Source organism: Pristis pectinata, chromosome 19 (genome assembly GCF_009764475.1).
Source record: "Pristis pectinata isolate sPriPec2 chromosome 19, sPriPec2.1.pri, whole genome shotgun sequence".
NCBI lineage: Eukaryota > Metazoa > Chordata > Chondrichthyes > Rhinopristiformes > Pristidae > Pristis > Pristis pectinata.
Genome location: NC_067423.1, coordinates 9,763,152 through 9,782,955, shown reverse-complemented (window position 1 = coordinate 9,782,955; position 19,804 = coordinate 9,763,152). Strand labels below are relative to the sequence as shown.

At 43.6% G+C, this 19,804-nt stretch overlaps 1 protein-coding gene across 15 annotated transcripts in view; it reads right to left on the bottom strand.

Annotated features, from left to right (window-relative positions):
- celf2 (cugbp, Elav-like family member 2) overlaps nt 1-19,804 on the bottom strand; it is a 633,618-nt gene that overhangs the window by 120,501 nt on the left and 493,313 nt on the right. For all 15 annotated transcript variants that reach the window (XM_052034302.1, XM_052034293.1, XM_052034298.1 and 12 more), the window contains one exon: nt 15,345-15,427. In XM_052034302.1, the coding sequence (XP_051890262.1) occupies nt 15,345-15,427 (83 nt within the window). The remainder of the gene's footprint in view (nt 1-15,344; nt 15,428-19,804) is intronic.

The following is a 19,804-nucleotide window of genomic DNA, read 5'->3' as shown; positions in this document are numbered from 1 at the left end:
GGAAGAGAGGGAGGGAGGGAGGGAGGAAGAGAGGGAGGGAGGAAGAGAGGGAGGGAGGAAGAGAGGGAGGGAGGAAGAGAGGGAGGGAGGAAGAGAGGGAGGGAGGAAGAGGGAGGAGGGAGGGGAGGAGGAAGAGAGGAAGAGAGGAGGGAGGAAGAGAGGGAGGGAGGGAGGAAGAGAGGGAGGGAGGGAGGAAGAGAGGGAGGGAGGGAGGGAGGAGGAAGAGAGGGAGGAAGAGGGAGGGAGGAGGAAGAGGGAAGGAGGAAGAGGGAGGGAGGAAGAGAGGGAGGAAGAGGGAGGGAGGGAGGAAGAGAGGGAGAGAGAGAGGAAGAGGGGGGGAGGGAGAGAGGGAGGGAGAGGAAGCGAGATGGGAGGGAAGGGATGAGAGATAGCGAGGAGCTCCAATTTACCGATGTTTGGTTGATGGTTACAGTACACCAAGCAGATCTCAAACTAGTGACATAGGATGCCTGAGAGGGCTGGCAGGACTTTCATTTAACACCTCATCCAGAAGCTGACCCTTCTGACAGCGCAGCACTCCCTCAGTACTGCAGTAAAGTATCGGCCTTAACTTTGTCAGGGTGTCACTCACTGAGTTGCAGCTCACCTGGTCTAACCAAGACACAGTACATCAGAGCGCCCAGAGGTTGGCATTCTGTCGGCGAAACACATGTAGGACATCAACTACTGTCCAAACGTCGCTGTGGCCTCAACTCCACATCGATTAGGTTTCAGTTAAACAGAGCTGGGAAGCTCTCTCTCTCACTGCAATAACATGGAGCTGAAAGGATCGAGTGGCTGGAACAATAAGCATCAGTGCTCAGTAAGTGATTACCTTTCTGTGTGTCAGCGTGGTTCGCAAGGCAGCATTCTCACTTCTGATGCAGATCTTAGATTTACACTCGCCCTTCTGGAATGGAGCACTTAATCTGCCCTGACACCATCATTGTGCCCAGCGAACAACAGTGGTAACAATAAAGAACAACAATGCTTCATGGCACCTTTCAAGTTTTAAAGTGATGTGAGCTTCTGGAGAAGAAAGTGCTGGAGGCGTGACAGGAGTAGCTAAGGAATGGAATATACACATCTGTGGGAGGGAGGTCAGATGAGTTGATCAAAGGAGGCTTGTTTTCTTGGTTTACAATGTTAAGGTTAGAGATAGGAGCAAGGAAAGGATTTAGGAAGCTGGGTATGGCTAAGATGGCTGATAAGCATGGTGGGTTGCAGTCGATGTCAGAACTGAAACAATTCAGGATGTAGGCAAATCTGAAGTACCAGACGTCAGCTTCGAATGGACCATGCACTCAAAATAACATTAAATTGCAAGGTGGGGTAGAATAACTATAGAATAAAACAATCAAACAACTAATAACGTGTGCCCAGCTTTTCTCCCAACCAAAGTAATGTCATATAACCTATTCAATGTAAATAATTTCCAATATCTCTTCCGTGCCTCAGATACTTCTGCTCTCCGCCACTTTAAAGTCTCAGTCAATTCCTTTTGTGTGTTCCCACATCATTAATCAATAAATACATAAAGAGAATCGCAAGAAATAAAGCCACTCAGCCCTCACCAAAAGCCTTATCAAAGACACTAACACTGTCAGCCTGCATGTGGGGGTGAATGATTCTACTGAATTCCACTGAGGATGAAAAGAGGCCAGGCTCCTTGTTCATGAACACCTCTGTGAAGCAAGACACCATTCTCCTTCTCGGTAAACTAATGTCATTTCATAAAGTGGAATAACAATGTGTTTTTATTAAAACTGTTGGGATTAATTCAGTGAGTTCTACTACATTTGAACATTTATTACAGATGCACCATAGAAAGCATTCTATCTGGATGCATCACAGCTTGGTACAGCAACTGCTCTGCCCAAGACCGCAAAAAATTGCAGAGAGCTGTGAACACAGTCTAGCCCCTCACGCAAACCAGCCTCCCTTCCATTGATTCTGTCTACGCTTCCCGCTGTCTCAGGAAAGCAGCCAACGTAATCAAGGACCCCTCTCACCCCACTCATTCTCCCTTCTTCCATTGGGCAAAAGATAGAAAAACTTGAGAGCACGTACCACCAGGCTCAAGGACAGCTTCTATCCTATAGTTACAAGACTCTTAAATGCTGAAAGATGAACTCTTGATCTCTTGTCGTGGAACTACCTTGTCGTGGTCCTTATACTTTATTTGATGGACTGCACTGCACTTTCTCTGTAACTGTAACACTATATTCTGCATTCTGTTTTCCTTCTTACTACCTCGAGCAACTTGTGTTTGGAATGATCTGTCTGGATGGCATGCAAACAGAAGTTTTTCACTGTATCTCAGTACATGTAATAATAAAATACCAATACCATTTATTATAAATTAATTTGAATTTTAACTGATTAACTGGTTTTGACCTCACCATGTTCAAGGTCCTTTTCGAAGTAGTTCGATGGAGAGGCCATCTGGCAGTGGGCAGCATCACAGGAAGAGATCATCCTGGTCAATCTAATCCAATCGCTTAACTCATTGGGAGGGCAAGGGGTTAGTCGGGGGGGGGGGAGGTGTCAGGGGCAGGGTGTTGGGGACGAAACTCAAAGTTGGCATGAGCATTGGCAGACTGGATACCCATTACTCTGGGTTGGTCAGTGCATAACTGGGAGCAAATCCGCTTCCATCGATGTTGCGACCTGACTGTGCCCGAATTTTCCCCGCAATGCCCACACGGTTGTGTTTTTCAGGAGGACAATCAGGATCGAGCACCCTGGATCATTTCACAAACCCAAGCTCTTTGAAGAAGTCTGTGACACCAACCTAGGATTGAACAGTCTGTATGGCTCATAAACTCATTGCAGGAAATCACTTCCATTCTGCTTAATCTCTTCTGGCTCTGTGGGATTGCATCTTTCCTGATGCAGTGTTAAGTCGGTCCATGTCTGGCAGAGGTTCGATACCCAGTCTCGAAAGCTTCTTAAAGAAAGAAGGAAGCAGCCAATCTGACATTTTATCCATTGATCCCAACTGAAACAAGTCTGTGAGCCAGGTGGCTGGGTAGTAGTAGCAAGGCTATTTGTGCCACTCCATGACTGAGTGGCACAGCAATCCAGGTTCAATCCTGACCTCGGGCGCTGTCTGTGTGGAGTTTGCACGCTCTCCCTGTGACTGCATGGGCTTGTTCCAGTTTCCTACCACATCCCAAGAACATGCTGCAAGATACAGGCCATCTCCAGGTTAAAAATGCCTGACTAATGGACACCCCTACATACAAACAAGCTCCCATAATATTAAATTCAAAAGTCTTACGTACGTACTTATGTTCGTTCCTTCGAACAGCAGAACTAAGTTCCTCCCTCCCTCCACTTTTAGTAATTGTTCTTTCCTATCAGTCTTATGCAGCTTTGATGCCGTTCATTACAATATTGTAGAGGGCCAGTTACCATACTGAGTAATGTTTGTATATTTTCTGATTATGGACAAAATCGACTTATGGGCGTCAGTAAAAACAGAACCTGGTCATTACCTGGGGATGGCCTGCAATGGGCAGCAGTAGACTACCACTTGGTGTGGGTAGGTGGCAAAAGAATCAAAGTGACGTTGATGGGCATGTGCGAATAAGTTGTAGGGCTACAGGGAAAATAAGGAGGTGGGTATGGTACTGATGAGATTGGGAGCCAACATGCATTTGATGGGCCAAACGGCCTCCTTCTATATTGCAATAAGAAAGTAAGAGCATCTAGTGGACTCTCACCTTTAAGGCTCACTTGAACCAGCACTTGAGCAAATGTGTCCCAGTGCAAGCCCTTGTGTGTGAGACAGGTGATCCCATCAGCACATCAGTACGGCCCCAGTCATTTTTCACCACAGGAGGACAGACAACAAAATATACAAAATAATCCAGGCCATGCAGCATGAAGTTTGAAACTTCTTTGACCTCAATAGATTTAATCAGCTCCAAACCTTAAGTGTGCAACTTGTTTCAATACATAATTTATAAAATAAACCTCAGGCATGCATTGTGCATCCACTGGGCATTTCCATTCAATTATGTACAATATGAAAGAACACAGAAAACTCCTTAAACACTCTCCAAGGTTCTGGATTTGAAAAAAAAAACAGCCAAAACAACCCACATGTTGTAGAATTATATATTACTGAGTCTATATGAAGCAGTGCACCAACCAGTTGGATACTTAGGAGCTAGGCTTAAGAAAAGGTGGAAATTAACACAATAGAAACTCCTGTCCTCTGCGGCTGATGGCTTCAATTCCAAGTCACCTCTGGTCTCACTTTGGCAGAACAATTGGACTTCTGACACTTTTGCCAATGCCTGTTTCAAAAAGAGTGCTTCAGGCTGAGCCAGCTGACATTTCTCATCATCCAATTCCTCCAGTTATTGAAAAATCAAAACAACTGCAGATGCTGGAAATGCAAAGTAAAAACAGCAAGTGCTGGAAAAACACTCAGCAAGTCAGGCAGCAGCTGTGGAAAGAGAAACAAGGTCAATGTTTCAGGTTGACTGATCAATTCCGATACAGGGTCCCGACCTGAAACATTAACTCTGCTTCTCTTTCCGCACATGCTGCCTGACCTGCTGAGTGTTTCCAACATTTCCTGGTTTTATTCCTTTGGCTATTCCTGCTTGTCTGCAGGTGACGGTGCCAGTCTGATACCACATTGTTGGGATAGTATAGAGGGTATGATACCCTCCAAGTACTGATGCTGCCTTGGACCTTTGAAGAAAATTAAACCTACAATTGATGCAAAGAGAGGAAATTCTCAGTGGTCCTAACCAACAAACTCTTGGGTGTAAAAATACATGAACCAATGAGTACAAATCTTCAGATTCAGATGACAACGGGTGAGTTGGAATCATTGCTGGTGATCTATTATTTTCTGGAGAAGGAGGCAAGTGAATTACTTTTTTAGTTAGATCTGAACCCGAGCTCACTTTGGCTATCCATTATAAGAAATCCGATGCACAGTCACTTGCGATTCATTGATTACTGTGTTCTTGTGAAATTCTTCCATCTTGACCAAGTTGTTAACCCACTTAAAATAGGAAGAACATCAATTGCTCTTTTAAATGGACTACAAAGTGTGCCAAGAACTCAGCACTGCAATTGTAAACGGTAACATGTCTAAACTTAGGGTGCATGGGGGAGAGGGAGAGGGAGAAGGAGAGATTTATAAAATTGTTATCTGATGTTTTTAACCTTCTCCTATCATGGGGAGCATCAGCTCAAATTAAACTATGGTAGAAAGAGAATGGGTTTAGATGGACAGACGTTAATTCAGCCATTGAAGCTAGAATGCACTTCAATGCAGTCTAAATTGGGATAAACAGCCTAAGAGACAGAGAAGATTAATGGGGTTCAGGTGTGAGGGAGGCAAGTTACTTGGAGAGAAGCTGGGGTGGTAATCCATGGGACAAGGCAAGCTAGGGGGAGTTAGAGGTGTTCAGATAATGAGAGGTTTTTATAAAGAGTAAATAAGGGGAGAACATATCCAGTGCCAGAAAAGAATCACTGGGATATTATCAGGACTTGAGGGCTTGGGTTATAAGGATAGGCTGGGACTTTTTCCCCTGGAGCTTAGGAGGCTGAGTGGTGACCTTATTGAGGTATATACAATCATAAGGCGGATGGCTTTTTCCCAGGGTAGAGAAACTAGAGGGTATAGATTTAAGGTGAGGGGGGAAAGATTTATAAGGGCAAGCTTTTCACAGAGAGGGTGCTGGGTATATGGAACGAGCTGTCAAAGAAAGCTGGAGAGGTGGATACAATTAAGTTTAGAAGACATTTAGACAGGTTCATGGAGAGTAAAGGTTTAGACCGGATATGAGCCAAATGGGACTAGCTCAGGTAGACAACTTGATTGGAATGAACGAGTTGGTCCAAAGAGCCTATCTCAGTGCTGTATAACTCTATGACTAAATGTAGGTTTGTGTTATCAATGCTTTGTTATGGTATGGAACACAATGCTGAATGAACACTGGAAAGTGATTCAATAGTAATCTTTCAAAAAGGATTTGGATAAATACTTCAGATACACCTGCAGGTCTCTATGGAGCAAAAGGAAGAGGGAGCAGACTCCTTGGATAATGCTGCTGAACAGTTGATACCAGCTCCAGTGGCCTCCTTCTGTGCTCTTTGACTTCAGCGTTTAATGAATTCATGGAATGGAATTCCAGTGAAGTCACAGACTGAAAGATCCAGAGACCAAATGCAGACTAGGTGACCATTTCGCAGAACACCTGCACTCTGTCCATGACTGTGATCTGCATCTCCCCATTGCCAGTCACTTCAACTCCCCCTCCCACACTATCAAAGATATGTCAGTCCTCGGCCTTCTCCACTGCCAGGAACAGTGGAGAAGGCCGAGTGGCACAGCACCTCATTTTCTGTCTTGGAACCTTGCAGCCTGACAGCATGAACATTGAATTCTCCCACTTTAAGTAATCCCCACAACCCCACCCCCACCCCCCACCTCCAACCATGTCTCTTCTTGTCTTCCCTTTCTTAGCCTCTCTCTCTTTCTTCTACCCCCATTTTTTCCTCCTTACCTTTGACCCATCCCCCGGCGGATCTGCTCTCCCCTCCTCCCCCGCACCTGCCTATCACTATCTCTTACCTGCATCTACCTATCACCACCCTGCGCCCACCCCGCCTCCCCTCTTTTGTCCTCCTATCACTGCTCTGCTTTTCCCTCCTATATATTGGGCTCCCCCTTTTCTTATCTCCAGTCCTGAAGAAGGGTCCTGACCCGAAACATTGAATGCCTGCTTTTCTCCACGGATGCTGCCTGGCCTGCTGAGTTCCTCCAGCATCATCGTGTTTTTCATCACTGATATTTGAGAAGTAATGGGCTACTGTGAAAAAAACTTTGTGATAGAGGGCCGATTTCTAGTCAGAGATTGTGCTCGTAGGCAATCTTGCAGCCACTCTGTCTTTAGATTGGTCATAAGTCCCATGCTAATAGCTAATTAAAATCTCATCTAAATTCCATGCCCCATGTTTTACTTTATCAGGAGCGAGCTTTATGACACAGAACCATTAACCACAGTTCTTGTATCCCAGGCTCCTGCATTCGCTCTTGTCTTCCTGCATAAAGACTTTCAGTCAAGCACCCAATTAAGATAATGTTTTACAACAGAGGGAACAATGTGAGCTACTTTCCATTTTTTCTTGTGTAAATGCAGCAGCACTGCAGTGAGACACACAATTATTTCCTCAGAAAAATAAAGACCCATTAAATTGCCAGTTGGTTGGAAATCTGTGTTGAATATCTAATTGCATTTGTGAGCCTATTGCCGTGTCAAACAAACATCTTTGTCTCTGTGGTATAAAATTGAATTCCTGAATTTAAATAATCTTCTAGATCAATTCTCAAAATGTTGCATTTTCAAATTAAAATCAAGTCAGGGAAATAAGACAAATTTTTGCCAGCAAACTATTTTTTTTGGTTATTAAGGTCAATTATTACATGAATCAAAAACAATGGACTCCACATACAAGATGGACAGAATACCTCAAAGAAGAAGTAGTTCAGTCCAGGTATTTTAACCACCAACTCATGTGTGAAAAAAGGTCACTGTAGCATGGTTAATGTTCAGCTGTTGACCCAGTGGGATCAAAGCTCCAAGTACGAGTTCAGAGAGGAGGCTGGGAGTTTGCAATGATCCAATGCAAAGCAAGTTTTGCAACCTTTGTCCCTCCTCTGATAAATTCTTGACCTTTGCTTCCCTTCCGTTTTATCTATTTATTTACATGTCTTGGAATTTTATAATTCAGGCATACTCTAAACCAAAAGCTGAAATGTGGGCATTGAAATTTCCCGACTAGGGTGTAAGCTTTACAAAGACTTGCACATTTCAATGAGCATGTGCAAGACTACACCCATCAGTGCAATGTCTTCATAAAGACTTTGCACTTATTTGCCTTTACCCAAAATATATTAGCAAAAATATAAATGCCCCAGTGGCCCAGGTTCAATCCTGACCTCTGTACTGTGTGGAATTTGCACCTTCTCCCTGTGACTGCATGGGTTTCCTCCCAGCGCTCCAGTTTCCTCCCACATCCCAAAGACATGCAACTTGGTATGCCAACTGGCCACAGCAAAGTGTTCTGTGTGTGCAGGTGAGCAGTGGAATCTGGGGGGAGTTGATGAGAATGTGGGGAGAACAAAATGGGAATGAGAGTAGGTTGAGGTTAATTGGGTGCTTGATGGTCAGCATTGACTTGATGGGACGAAGGGTCTGTTTCCTAGCTGTATGACTCCATCACATATATTGGAAAAGGCAGTGGCTTATTTGCAAGACAGCACACTTAAACTATTTACATGCTGAGAATAAGCTGGTGGAAAGAATGTTCCAGTCTGTCTGCGACAATGTTCTGAAGCAGGCACACGGTTTAACCACATGATTGCGTTCTTATGAAGAGTCTTTGACATGAAATATAACTCTGTTTCTCTTCTCATACATATGGCCTGACCTGTTGAGTATTTCCAGCATTTTCTGTTTTTATTACAATTCTCCTGTCTGTTCAGGATCAGTGCACGAAGACACACATGGGTGCAGAGAAAACAGCAATATTCATTCTTAAAATTTAAAGTTGGGACATTATGTTTCAACTTCACTAAACACTGGTTACACTGCACTTACAGCATTGTGTGCAGTTCTGGTTGCCACACTATAGAAAGGATGTGGTTGTGCTGGAGACAGTGCAGAAGAGATTCTCAAGGATGTTTCCTGGATTGGAGGACTTTAGTTATTGGATTGGCTTGGGTTGTTTTCCCTGGATTGAAAGAGGCTGAGGGGTGACCTGATAGAAGTATATTAAATTATAACAGGCATAGACAGGGTGGATAATCAGAATATTTTTCCCATTGTAGGTGTATCAAAAACAAGAGGGCAGAGATTTAAGGTGAGGGGAAGGAGAGTTAAAGGGAATTTGAGGGGGATTTTTTTAAACATAGAGGGTTGTTAATATCTGGAACTCACTGCCAGAGGAAGTGGTGAAGTCAGATACAATCACCACATTTAAGAGGCGATTAGACAGGTAAGGCTTAGAAGGATATGGACATAGTGCGGGCAAATGAGATTAGTGTAAATGAGTAAAAAGGTTGGCATGGTTATGGTGGGTCATAGGGTCTGTTTCTGTGCTGTAGAACTCTATACGGTACAATGAAGAAGATTGCTCCTCTCTTGTCACCAGATACACAGCAACAGGCCCTGAGAGTCTAAGGTTCAAAGGAAGGCATGCTTCAGTTCAGACACAGTGCTTTTGACTTGTTTGCTTCCACTCAACATCTTTAAGAAAAAGACTACAATCTGCTTGCAAACAGAAGAGTAAAGAACACATCACTCAAGATGTCTTTTCAATTACTGCCAGCAATTTTGGAAAATGGATCTGGATAAAGTGCTTCAGTACACTTTACCTTCACTTGCAAGACCAGGACCAAATCCACTCCAGGAGGACTGGGTCATTAACATCAGATTTTCAACACAGAAGCTTACATTCCCCTCTCATTTAACTTTATTTTGAATAGGTTGAAGATTTTCGCTACCTCAAATCTACCCTGAGAATTGATCACTCTTTCCATGAAGAATTTCTATCCATCTTACAACCATTTCCCAATTTTTGCTCATGATGAAGAAATTCATTTATAATTGCAGATTCTTCTTGCTTTTGAATGTAATCTGAAGTGGTGCTCTGGGCAAGTCCTTGGCATACGAATGTCATAATTTCTCCTAGCTACTGCTTTCAAAATTAAGGACGGAAATCTCCGCGAGTCTAATGTGAAGTGAATTTGGGCAGTTCCAGTCTACTTCCTTGATGCACGGTTATCCATTTGAGCATGTCAAGTCATGAGATTACATCAGTGATGGTCTTGCACCATCTCAGAAAGTTTCCAAGACATGTCAACTTATCTAGTAGCCTCCACACACATTGTGTGTGTTGTTCCAGATTCCAGCATCTGCAGAATCTCTTGCGGCTCATCTAGTAGCCTCCCTAGTCTTCCGTGGAACTGTTAAAACATCTTTTAAAGCAAAAAATTAGTTGAACTACATCGATTGTATTACCCTAGTTCACTAATTTAGTTATAGTCCAGACCCCACTTTCCCCCAATGAATGCTGGTTGCTTTGAATAACCTCTCTTTAAATACTTGTATCCAACATGGTTTAGCACTGCTTTTAAAATTTCACTCATCTTTGATAGCCTAGATTTATCAGACTCTGGCTTTCTCCCTTTTTGAATAAAGAAACTCATTTACATTTACTATCCTCCAGCTCTCAGACACTTCTCCAATCTTAATGGAGCTCTGGAAAGTATTAGCCAAAACATATTAATCTTCTCCTTTCATTCCTTAAGCATTTTAGAAGGTATCTTATCTAGTCTCGGAGCTTTGTGGATATTTAATCCTTTTAGTTTCTGCATAAAACATTATTTGCTTACCCCTGCAAGGGCCATGAATCAAATGAACATTGGAACTGACTGACAAAAAAAGTCCATTCAGTTCACCTTCGAGACACAAGACATAACAATAATGCTGTACTCACCTCATTTTGGCAGTCTCTATCAATTAGTCTACTACAGACTTATTCATCGGGCAATTCTAGTGACTGAAAGCTTTGAAGATCATAGACACAAAGTTCCTTGTTTTCCTAAACACACTACACTTAATGTATAATGAAGTGGAGACTCTTCTGCAGCTTCACACACTAAGCACATGATGCAGTAGTGTATGTGTGTTGTACTCCACTTCTAAAAATTCAGTTTATTCACTTCACTGGAGTTGAATTTCAGGCGGAATGTATAATGCACATATGCTGCTAAATTACATGTTCAGTACACCAGACAGAGAACAAATCCCTACCTTTTCATGGCTACAATTACTGCTCTACTGCATCCCGATGCACACGTTTTTGAAAGGTCTGCCTAATTTGCAATAAAGTGAATTGACACTGGCTGGTTCTACTCCCTTCTCCGGGACACTTACTTCCACAGAATTAGCACTCAGTCACCCAAGAATCATTACCCATAGAGTCACAAGAGACGACCGATCCTGGAATCTGGAGCAAAAACCAAAATGCTGTAGAAACTCAGAGGGTCAGGCAGCATCTGTTGGAGAGAGATGGACAGTTGATGTTTCAGGTTGCGACCCTTTATCTGGCCTGGTGAAGGGTCCATCCAGATGAAGGGTCTCGACCCAAAACATCAACTGTCTATTTCCGTCCACTGATGCTGCCTGACCGGCTGAGTTCCTCCAGCATTTTGCTTTTTGATCATTAAACATGCACTGGTTTTTAAATATCCCATCCCAGTTCAGGCAAAGACCACGTCCTTCGGTTCCACTGCTCTGGGCAGTGTGAAACAGTTTGTCATGGTCCATCTTACTCAATGCCTTTAGAACCCAAGCAACTGCAATATCATCACCTCTTGATCGCCCCTTGGCAAGTCTCCATACAACTGGGTGTAAAATGACAACACTCTCAGCTTGTGATTCAAAGCCTAGGCAAGGCATAAACTGAGCTCACAATAAAAAAAATAAACCTCACAAAAAATGGCAAAACAGTGTCAATTTACTCAGAAAGCAAAGCCTTTTTAAAAGCTAGAGGAAAGACAACTTGTGACCAAAGCCACAGCAGTTTCATCCAATAAAAGCAGGGAAATTTCTCAAGAAATAGTGCTTCCAACATTTTCTGTTCCTAAGCAGGTCAGGTAACATCTCTGGAAAGAGAAACAGAGTTAAAACTTCAGGTCAGAACTGGGAAAGAGAGATTGAAATAAAGGTGAATTTAAGGTGACAGGAGGGACAGAGAGCACAAAGGGAACATCGCTGATAGGGTGCGGCTAGGTTTTGACATAAATAACTTTCCATCCAAGACAGTGCGATCATCAAGCTTGATTAACAGGGAAATTACCCAATCACCTACAATACGGCAATGAATAAAGTGCAGGCTTTTTGCAACTACTCCTCATTACCCAATCTCTATCTTTGTGTATGCCCTATTTTTGTATTTGGATAGCCAGAACAGTGCACAGTATGGAGATATTAATGATTTATGAAGTGGCACAACTACAGTTTAGCACTGACCTCCAAACATATCCCAACATTTGCTTTATGTATTGTCGCTGATTATTGTTCTGACTTTTAGTTTGCTTATCCGGATCTCTTGACCTCTTTCCATTTTCAGACATAATATTTAGCTCTAATTACAGTTAGCTTAATTTGTCTGCAGTCCATAAAAATTGTTATTAAGAATGCCCTTAAAATGTATGCCAAATTCTCAACAACCACAACCATTTAACCTAACAAATCTTTTTACTTCTTCTCATTCAAGTTGAAGGAGTTTGGTTTGTTTGGAACCTGCAGCCTAGCATCCAGGAGTTCCCAGCCCAGAACCAACTCCGTCAACACAAGGAAGGTGGTAGTGCTTGGCTTCAGTCAGCTCTCAAACCAAAGGATTACTGAAGACAAACCACCAGACTGGTATACTAGCATCAAAAAGGAATAAACTAAAGACTCAGGAGCAAAAATACATGCAGCTGGAGGAACTCAACAGGTCAGGCAACATCTGTGGAGGCAAAATGATCGTCAGTATTTCGGGTGGAGATCCTGCCTGAGGACTCGCGCAGGTGTACACACACACACACACACACACACACACACACACACACACACACACACACACACACACACACACACACACACACACAAATTACGTGCAGATGGATCCACTGAGGATTGTGTGTCTGGGGTGTCAAGCTTGAGGTGATGGCCAACAGGGAGGGAGTGTGCTGCTGAAGCTCAGATGGACTCTCAATGGCCCTACAGTTTCAACCTGCTCACAGCTGAGTATAAAGCAAAGGGGACCAACTTACTGGAAAGGAGGGTGGTCAACCTTATATAACTAACCCATACCTCTGAGGAGGTCACTGCAATGTGATGCCAATAGAGGACTGGCCACTAGCTGTTCTTCACAGAAACAGACAGATAGAGATTTTAATATCATTTCTTAGTTATTAAGCAATGACTCATTGGTGATTTGGGTATTGTCTTTAGTCACGATTGAAGCTTGATGGGTTGGTCGACTTCAGGAGAGACTTTAATCTTATTGAAATGCCTGTCAAGAAAGAACACACTAGCTGAGGGCTATTTCTCCCTCAAAATGAGAAAGCCGAGGGGTGACTGAGTCCTTTAAAAATATTGAAGGGTTTGATAGGGTAGAAATAGAGATGTTTCTACTCAATAGGAGCTCCACACCTAGGGGCCATTACCCCAAGATTGTCCCCAATTAAGTCCAGTGCAAAAATCAGGAGAAGTTGCTGTATCTGGACAGCCCTGGAAATGTGGAGTCCGCTACCGTAACAGAAACTAGGTTAAGTGCCTGCATTCCTCCACATGAAATATTAAGCTGAGGCCACACCTGATGGCTGAAGGTGGATACAGAAGACAAAAGAGGTGGGTGACTCCACTAGGATCATGAGTAACATTCCTTCCTCAATGAGCTTTTTATGAGTGTATACAGAGTGGCCACAGTGACTAACTGCACATAGCATCCACAGTGACTATGGGCAGGTAACTATAGGCTAGTTAGTTTAACATCTGTAGTCGGGAAAATGCTTGAAGCTATCATTAAGGAAGAAATAGTGGTGGATAGAAATGGTTCCATCAGGCAGACACAGCATGGACTCAGGAAGGGTAGGTCCTGTTTGACAAACTGACTGGAGTTCTTTGAGGATATAATGAGTGCAGTGGATAGAGAAGAGCAGGTGGATGTTGTGTACTTGGATTTCCAGAAGGCATTCGATAAGGTGCCGCATAAAGGACTTATCCATAAGATAAGGATGCATGGAGTTGGTGGTAATGTATTAGCATGGATAGAGGATTGGTTAACCAATAGGAGGCAGAGAGTCAGGATAAATGGGTGTTTCTCTGGTTGGCAATCAGTGGTGAGCGGGGTGCCGCAGGGCTCGGTGCTGGGCCCACAACTCTTCATGATATGCATTACGATTTGGAAGAGGGGACCGAGTGTAGCGTATCTAAATTTGCTGATGACACTAAATTGAGTGGCAAAGCAAATTGTGCAGAGGATGTGGGGAGTCTACGGAGAGATATAGATAGGTTAAGTGAGTGGGCAAGGGTCTGGCAGATGGAGTAAAATGTTGGTAAATGTGAAGTCATCTGCTTTGGAAGGAAAAATAGAAGATCAGATTATTATTTAAAAGGTGAAGGATTGCAGCATGCTGTTGTGCAGAGGGACTTGCGAGTGCTTGTGCATGAATCGCAAAAGGTTGGTCTGCAGGTGCAACAGGTTATCAAGAAGGCAAATGGAATGTTTTAATTGTTTCATCATATGTTTACAAACCAGATGAAGGAAATAGTGTGATTGGTAGTTCCTTCAGCCATGGGAATTCAAAAGCAAAATGTTTCATATTTCCCAGCATTGACAGTAAAGTGTAAAATAGCAAATACATTAAGTGGGTCAGGCCACATCTGTAGAGACAGAAACAGAACTGATGTTTCAGATCAATGATCTTCCATCAGAAGTCAATTTCTGAGTATTTATACTAATTTCCATTTTCATTTCACTCTCAAGAATATGAGACAAGGAGAGGCCAAAATGTCTCTCTTGCCCAATCACTTTGGCTGACTCTTCCTGTGTGTTCCTCTTCCATCGTTAAAGCCACTTCCCAAAAATTCTCCCAAATTTTAGCAAAGACATGGTTAAACAGGACCACCTAATATGCATGCTCGACATGTTCATTTGGAACTACACACAATGGGCAGCAAGGTGTTTACGTCCATCCAAGTTACCTTCCATTAGATCTATTAAAACAACAACGTCCATCAATGTAGCAACGTTCAAGCAGCATAATGTCCCACTCACAGGAACACAAACAAAACTTAATATGAAGGCACACGATATATTACAACAGATGAACTAAATCCTGGCCAAAAGGTATTTGGTTTAAGGAGAAATGACAGCCTTGGCAACGTGGCACACAGTTTTCAATAACGTGGCTGAAATCTCTCCTCCTCTTTCCCGATCCCTCTCCAGGACCTTCCTAAAGTGCAGTGACCAGAAGTGAATGCAGTTCTCCAGTTGTGGCCCAATCAGTGCTTTATACAGTTTCAACGTAACTTTCCATGCTCTTCAATTTTAACTTCGATCCCATGGCATTTGCAACCTTTTGCCAGGGCAAGCAATTTGTCTCAAGCAACTTCTCTGTTGGTTACCGCTATAGCTCTGGGTCACCTTGAGATCTCCTCTAATCCAAACAAGACAGGGACCAACAGACGAGCCAAGCCGAGCTATGACTTCACAATGCTGTTTGCAATAAGATCAGTGATACTCACCGCAGGTAAAGTTTTGATATTGTGCAGGGCATTCTGAGCCTCAAGTGCAGCTTTTCTTGTGTAAAATGTAACAAAACAACACCCTGTAAAGAACAACAACAAAGCAAGAATTTAAAAGACTGGAAATTAAAATTAAAATTACAAAAGACAATGTACAAAAGTCATTAAGCTAGTAGATATCATTCTGTGCAATACAATTTAAATTATTTCACTAACCACCCCCCCCACCACTCAAAACCAGACTTCATTTGAAGTAATGCCAATGTGTGCAGGGAGCAATTAGGTTTAGATGATTCATCCATTATGTCTTATTTAAATGATTAAAGACTAAGTGTGATTAGGTGGATTTAATATCCGGCAGCTCTGAATATTCTCGAAGCTTGCTGCAACAAGGATCTCCATGTTCGCAAGCAATTACCATTCGACATTACATTCTCTGAAGCAGGATTACAAATGAAAATATTACAATCCTCAAAACATAAAACATAACAAGCATAAAAAATAACACAAACACAGATGATGCTCGATAGACATAGAACATCTCTCTTGTTCTCAATGCGCGGTTTTCTATCTTTGCTCCAATTTTTTTTTGTGGCATTTAAGGGAGTTCTGTTTTAATCTCCAGTTTTCTTGACTTCTGTCGGCACCAACCCCACAACTGGGGTGAGGCTGCGTGGTGATCCGATGAAGCAATTAAAGCGAGAGGCCATCCCAGATGTGAAGCTGGGAGGAGAGTATGAGCGGGGCATAATGGACAGTTATCATAGCTGAGCTTGTCCCTCTATTGTGAGTATTGTGCACAATTTTGGTCACCCTGTTATGGGAAGGACATCATTAAGCTGGATAGAATGCAAAGAAGATCGCTGCCAGGACTCTATTCCTTGGAACGTAGGAGACTGAAGGGTGACCTTACAGTGGTGTATAAAATCACGAGGGTCATAGAAAGGGTGAACGCGCGCAGTCGTTTTCCCCGGAGGAAGGAAACCAAAAACTAGAGGGCATTGGTTTAAGGTGAGAGGGGAAAGGTTTAAAAGAGACCTGAGGGGCAACTTCTTCATGCCAGAGAAAGTAGTTGAGGCAGGTACAATAACAACATATTAAAAGAGATTTGGATAAGTACATGGATAGGAAAGGTTTAGAGGAATAAGGGCCAGACGCGAGCAACTGGGACTAGCTTAGGTGGGCACCTTGGTCGGCACGGATGAGTTGGGCCGAAGGGCCATGTTTCCATGCTTATATTACGCTATGACTCTCTTCACTGGATATCAAATGCACACACTCACCTTCTGATCTGCCCAACCCTTGCTCCTGAACCCCCCCCCAGCCCACCAGCAATGAAGCTCATTTTTTTAGTCAAAGATGCCAATGCCAATTGTAGCATTTACATCAGCATCCCCATAGAATTCAGGACGTAGTATGTTCATATTAAACAGGAAAATATGAACATGTACAAACTGGAAAGCTGCTCTCCTGAGAGGGGCATGGAATGGGCCACAGACATTTGATAAACAGATTTGACAAACGCAACGGGAGGTCTCTGATACTTCAAATGTTTTGTAATAATGTGCAAAGCCTTTTGAGAATTTGGACTTCTGGCAGAACAAATTAAAAAACAAGAGAACAATAATAATAAGACCAGACAAAATTACTGCTGCGTTTCTGGGCATTATACTCGCATTGATGCTTTTTGCTTTTGCAGAACACTTGATGCCTCTCCCCAGAGTGCAGCTTCACTGGTTGTGTGAAATGCTGCACAATCAATTGGACCTCAATTTAACAGAGAAACACACAATCACCAAGCAGCAGCCACTTCATCCCCAGACCCAGAAACTTCATAGCATCGGACTTATTGAAAGATTGCAGAGTAAATGGGCATGCATCTGCTGAAAATGAAAGCTACTGATTGCCTTCTGCCAATTCTCGATGATGAGTCCTCTCATGGGGAGGGCATGGTGGGGTGGGGGTTCTTTCTGTAAAGGTACCTGTAGTAACATGGCAGCATGAAGATGACAATAGCTGCTGTTGACAAATGGGAATAAGTTTACTTGGTGGAGGCAAAATACAAAGTAAATGACTCACCTCCTGATTCCCCAAAGTCTTTCCACTATCAACAAGGCACAAGTCAAGATAGCGATGGTTACCCTCCACTTGCCTGGATAAAGTCTGTTGCAACAACATGGAAGGGATCATCCAGGACAAAGCAGTGAATGTAATTGGCATCCATCCACTACCTTAACCCTTTCCTACTTCCACTTGAACACAGTGGCTGAAGGTTGTACCGACTGTGCTTCACTGTCTTTGGGCTAGCAACTCCCAAATCTGCAATCTCTGCCAATCAGGACTGGGGCAGCTGAAGTGCGGGAATGTCACCATCTCCAGATTGCCCTCCAAGTTCCAAGCCATACTGTTGTGGAAGTATATCACTGCTCCCTCATCACTGATGGATCTAAATCCCGGAACTCCCTGCCCAGTACACAGTGGGAGCTGTTCCATCAGACAGCCAACAGCAGTTCTGAAGGTGGCCGCACCACCTTCTTGACGTCACGTAGAGATGGGCAATAAATGTTGTCCTTGCCCTCATCCTATTGGATGTTAAATTTAAGAAGTAATGTAGCAGAATACACAGAAAAGACAATGGAGACACAAGAGACTGCAGATGCAGGAATTCGAAGCAACAAACAATCTGCCGGGTGCACTCAGCAGGTCGAGCAGCATCTGTGGGGGGGAAGGAATTGTCGATGTTTCGGGTCAAAACCCTGCATCAGGACTAAGAGTGGAGAGGGGAGATGGCCAGTATAAAGAGAAGTGAAGTGGTGAGACAGGAGTCTGAAGTGACTGGTGGACTGAGGAGGGGCGTTTTAAATGTGCTTCCAGTTTACCCGGATGGGCCTGTTATAGGACTTTGACTCTCCTGACCTAGCATGTCAGTATGTACACTTGTACCCACAACAGCTTCAGTGCATTAATCGTGACCTTAATAAGTGTCTTACTGTCACCAAACTGATGCAGGGTTTTCACCCAAAATGTCAACAATTCCTTCCCCACCTCCACAGATGCTGCTCGACCTGCTGACTTCCTCCAGCAGATTGTTTATTGCTCTGGAAGAGACAAGGCTTCCTTGCGTCTCCCAGTAACAGGCACCCTTTGACTGCCATCGGTGGTTCAGGTCGAGTGTCCGAAAGGTAAAATCACATGTCTGCAGATTCCGAGCCAGGAAACAGATGCTGCCAAGTAGAAATTATGGACTCAGATGAAAGCATGCCACAACATGATTATTATTACTCCTGTAAAGTCTCCATCCAGCCTTGCGTCCAATGTGATGCTATATTAATCTGCAACTCATTGCTCAGCAGCAATGAATGCCATCTGGATCCTGAGCAACCACCACAAACCACAGCTGCTAAAGATCCTGGCAACATGCTCCCCAGCCAAAAGAAATCACTGCCGGATATTACACGATCTTCCAGTTAGTATAAAGGACTGTGACTGTTCACAGAAAGGGTTTTCTGCAGCTGGTTAGGAGGAGACATGGGGTGGCAGTGCAAATACATTCTTTTGTGCTTACACCTCCACTGGGATTTTTTTTTCATTAAATGAAACCCAAATCCTTGTTGTGGATTGCCAGCTGTAGCATTACTGTAGCATTCAGCTCCTGATGAGCTGCCCAGATGCACGAGTTGATGACTCCATTGCTTGGTATGAAACTGTGCCACACATAATGCCCGGTTAATTCCAACTTTGGCAGTAGTATCGAGCTACATTAGGGTTTGGTCACTTCTGACAAGGCAGCAGAGGGGGAGACAGGGTGAGGAGAAGAATCTCAGCCATACTGGGTCCTGGTCTCCCGATTGGGATTTAGGGAGCCCCTAGTGGACTGTGGGTTATAGATGTTGACTGGGCACTTCACGGTGAGACACTCTGCTGAAACATGGCACTTAGGTTCTCCGTTAGTCCTTCCTGGATGTACCACGGCTTGGTACGACAACTGCTCTGCCCAAGACTGCATGAAATCGCGGAGAGTTGTGGACACAGCCCAGCCCATCACGCAAACCAGCCTCCCCTCCACTGACTCTGTCTACACTTCTTGCTGCCTCAAGAAAGCACCCAACCTAATCAAGGACCCCTCCCACCCCAGTCATTCTCTCTTCTTCCCCCTCCCAAGGGGCAAAAGATACAAAAGCCTGAGGACACATACCACCAGATTTAAGGACAGCTTCTATCCTGCTGTTTTCAGACTCTTGAACAGACTTCTCATACACTGAAAGATGAACTCTTGATCTCTCAAACTACCTTGTTGTGGCCCTTTATTTGTCTACCTGCACTGGACTTTCTCTGCAACTGCAACATTCTATTCTGCATTCTGTTTTTATTCATTTTGTACTACCTTGATGTACTTATGTCTGGAATGATCTGTCTGGATGGTACGCAAACAAAAGCTTTTCACTGTATTGCAGCACATG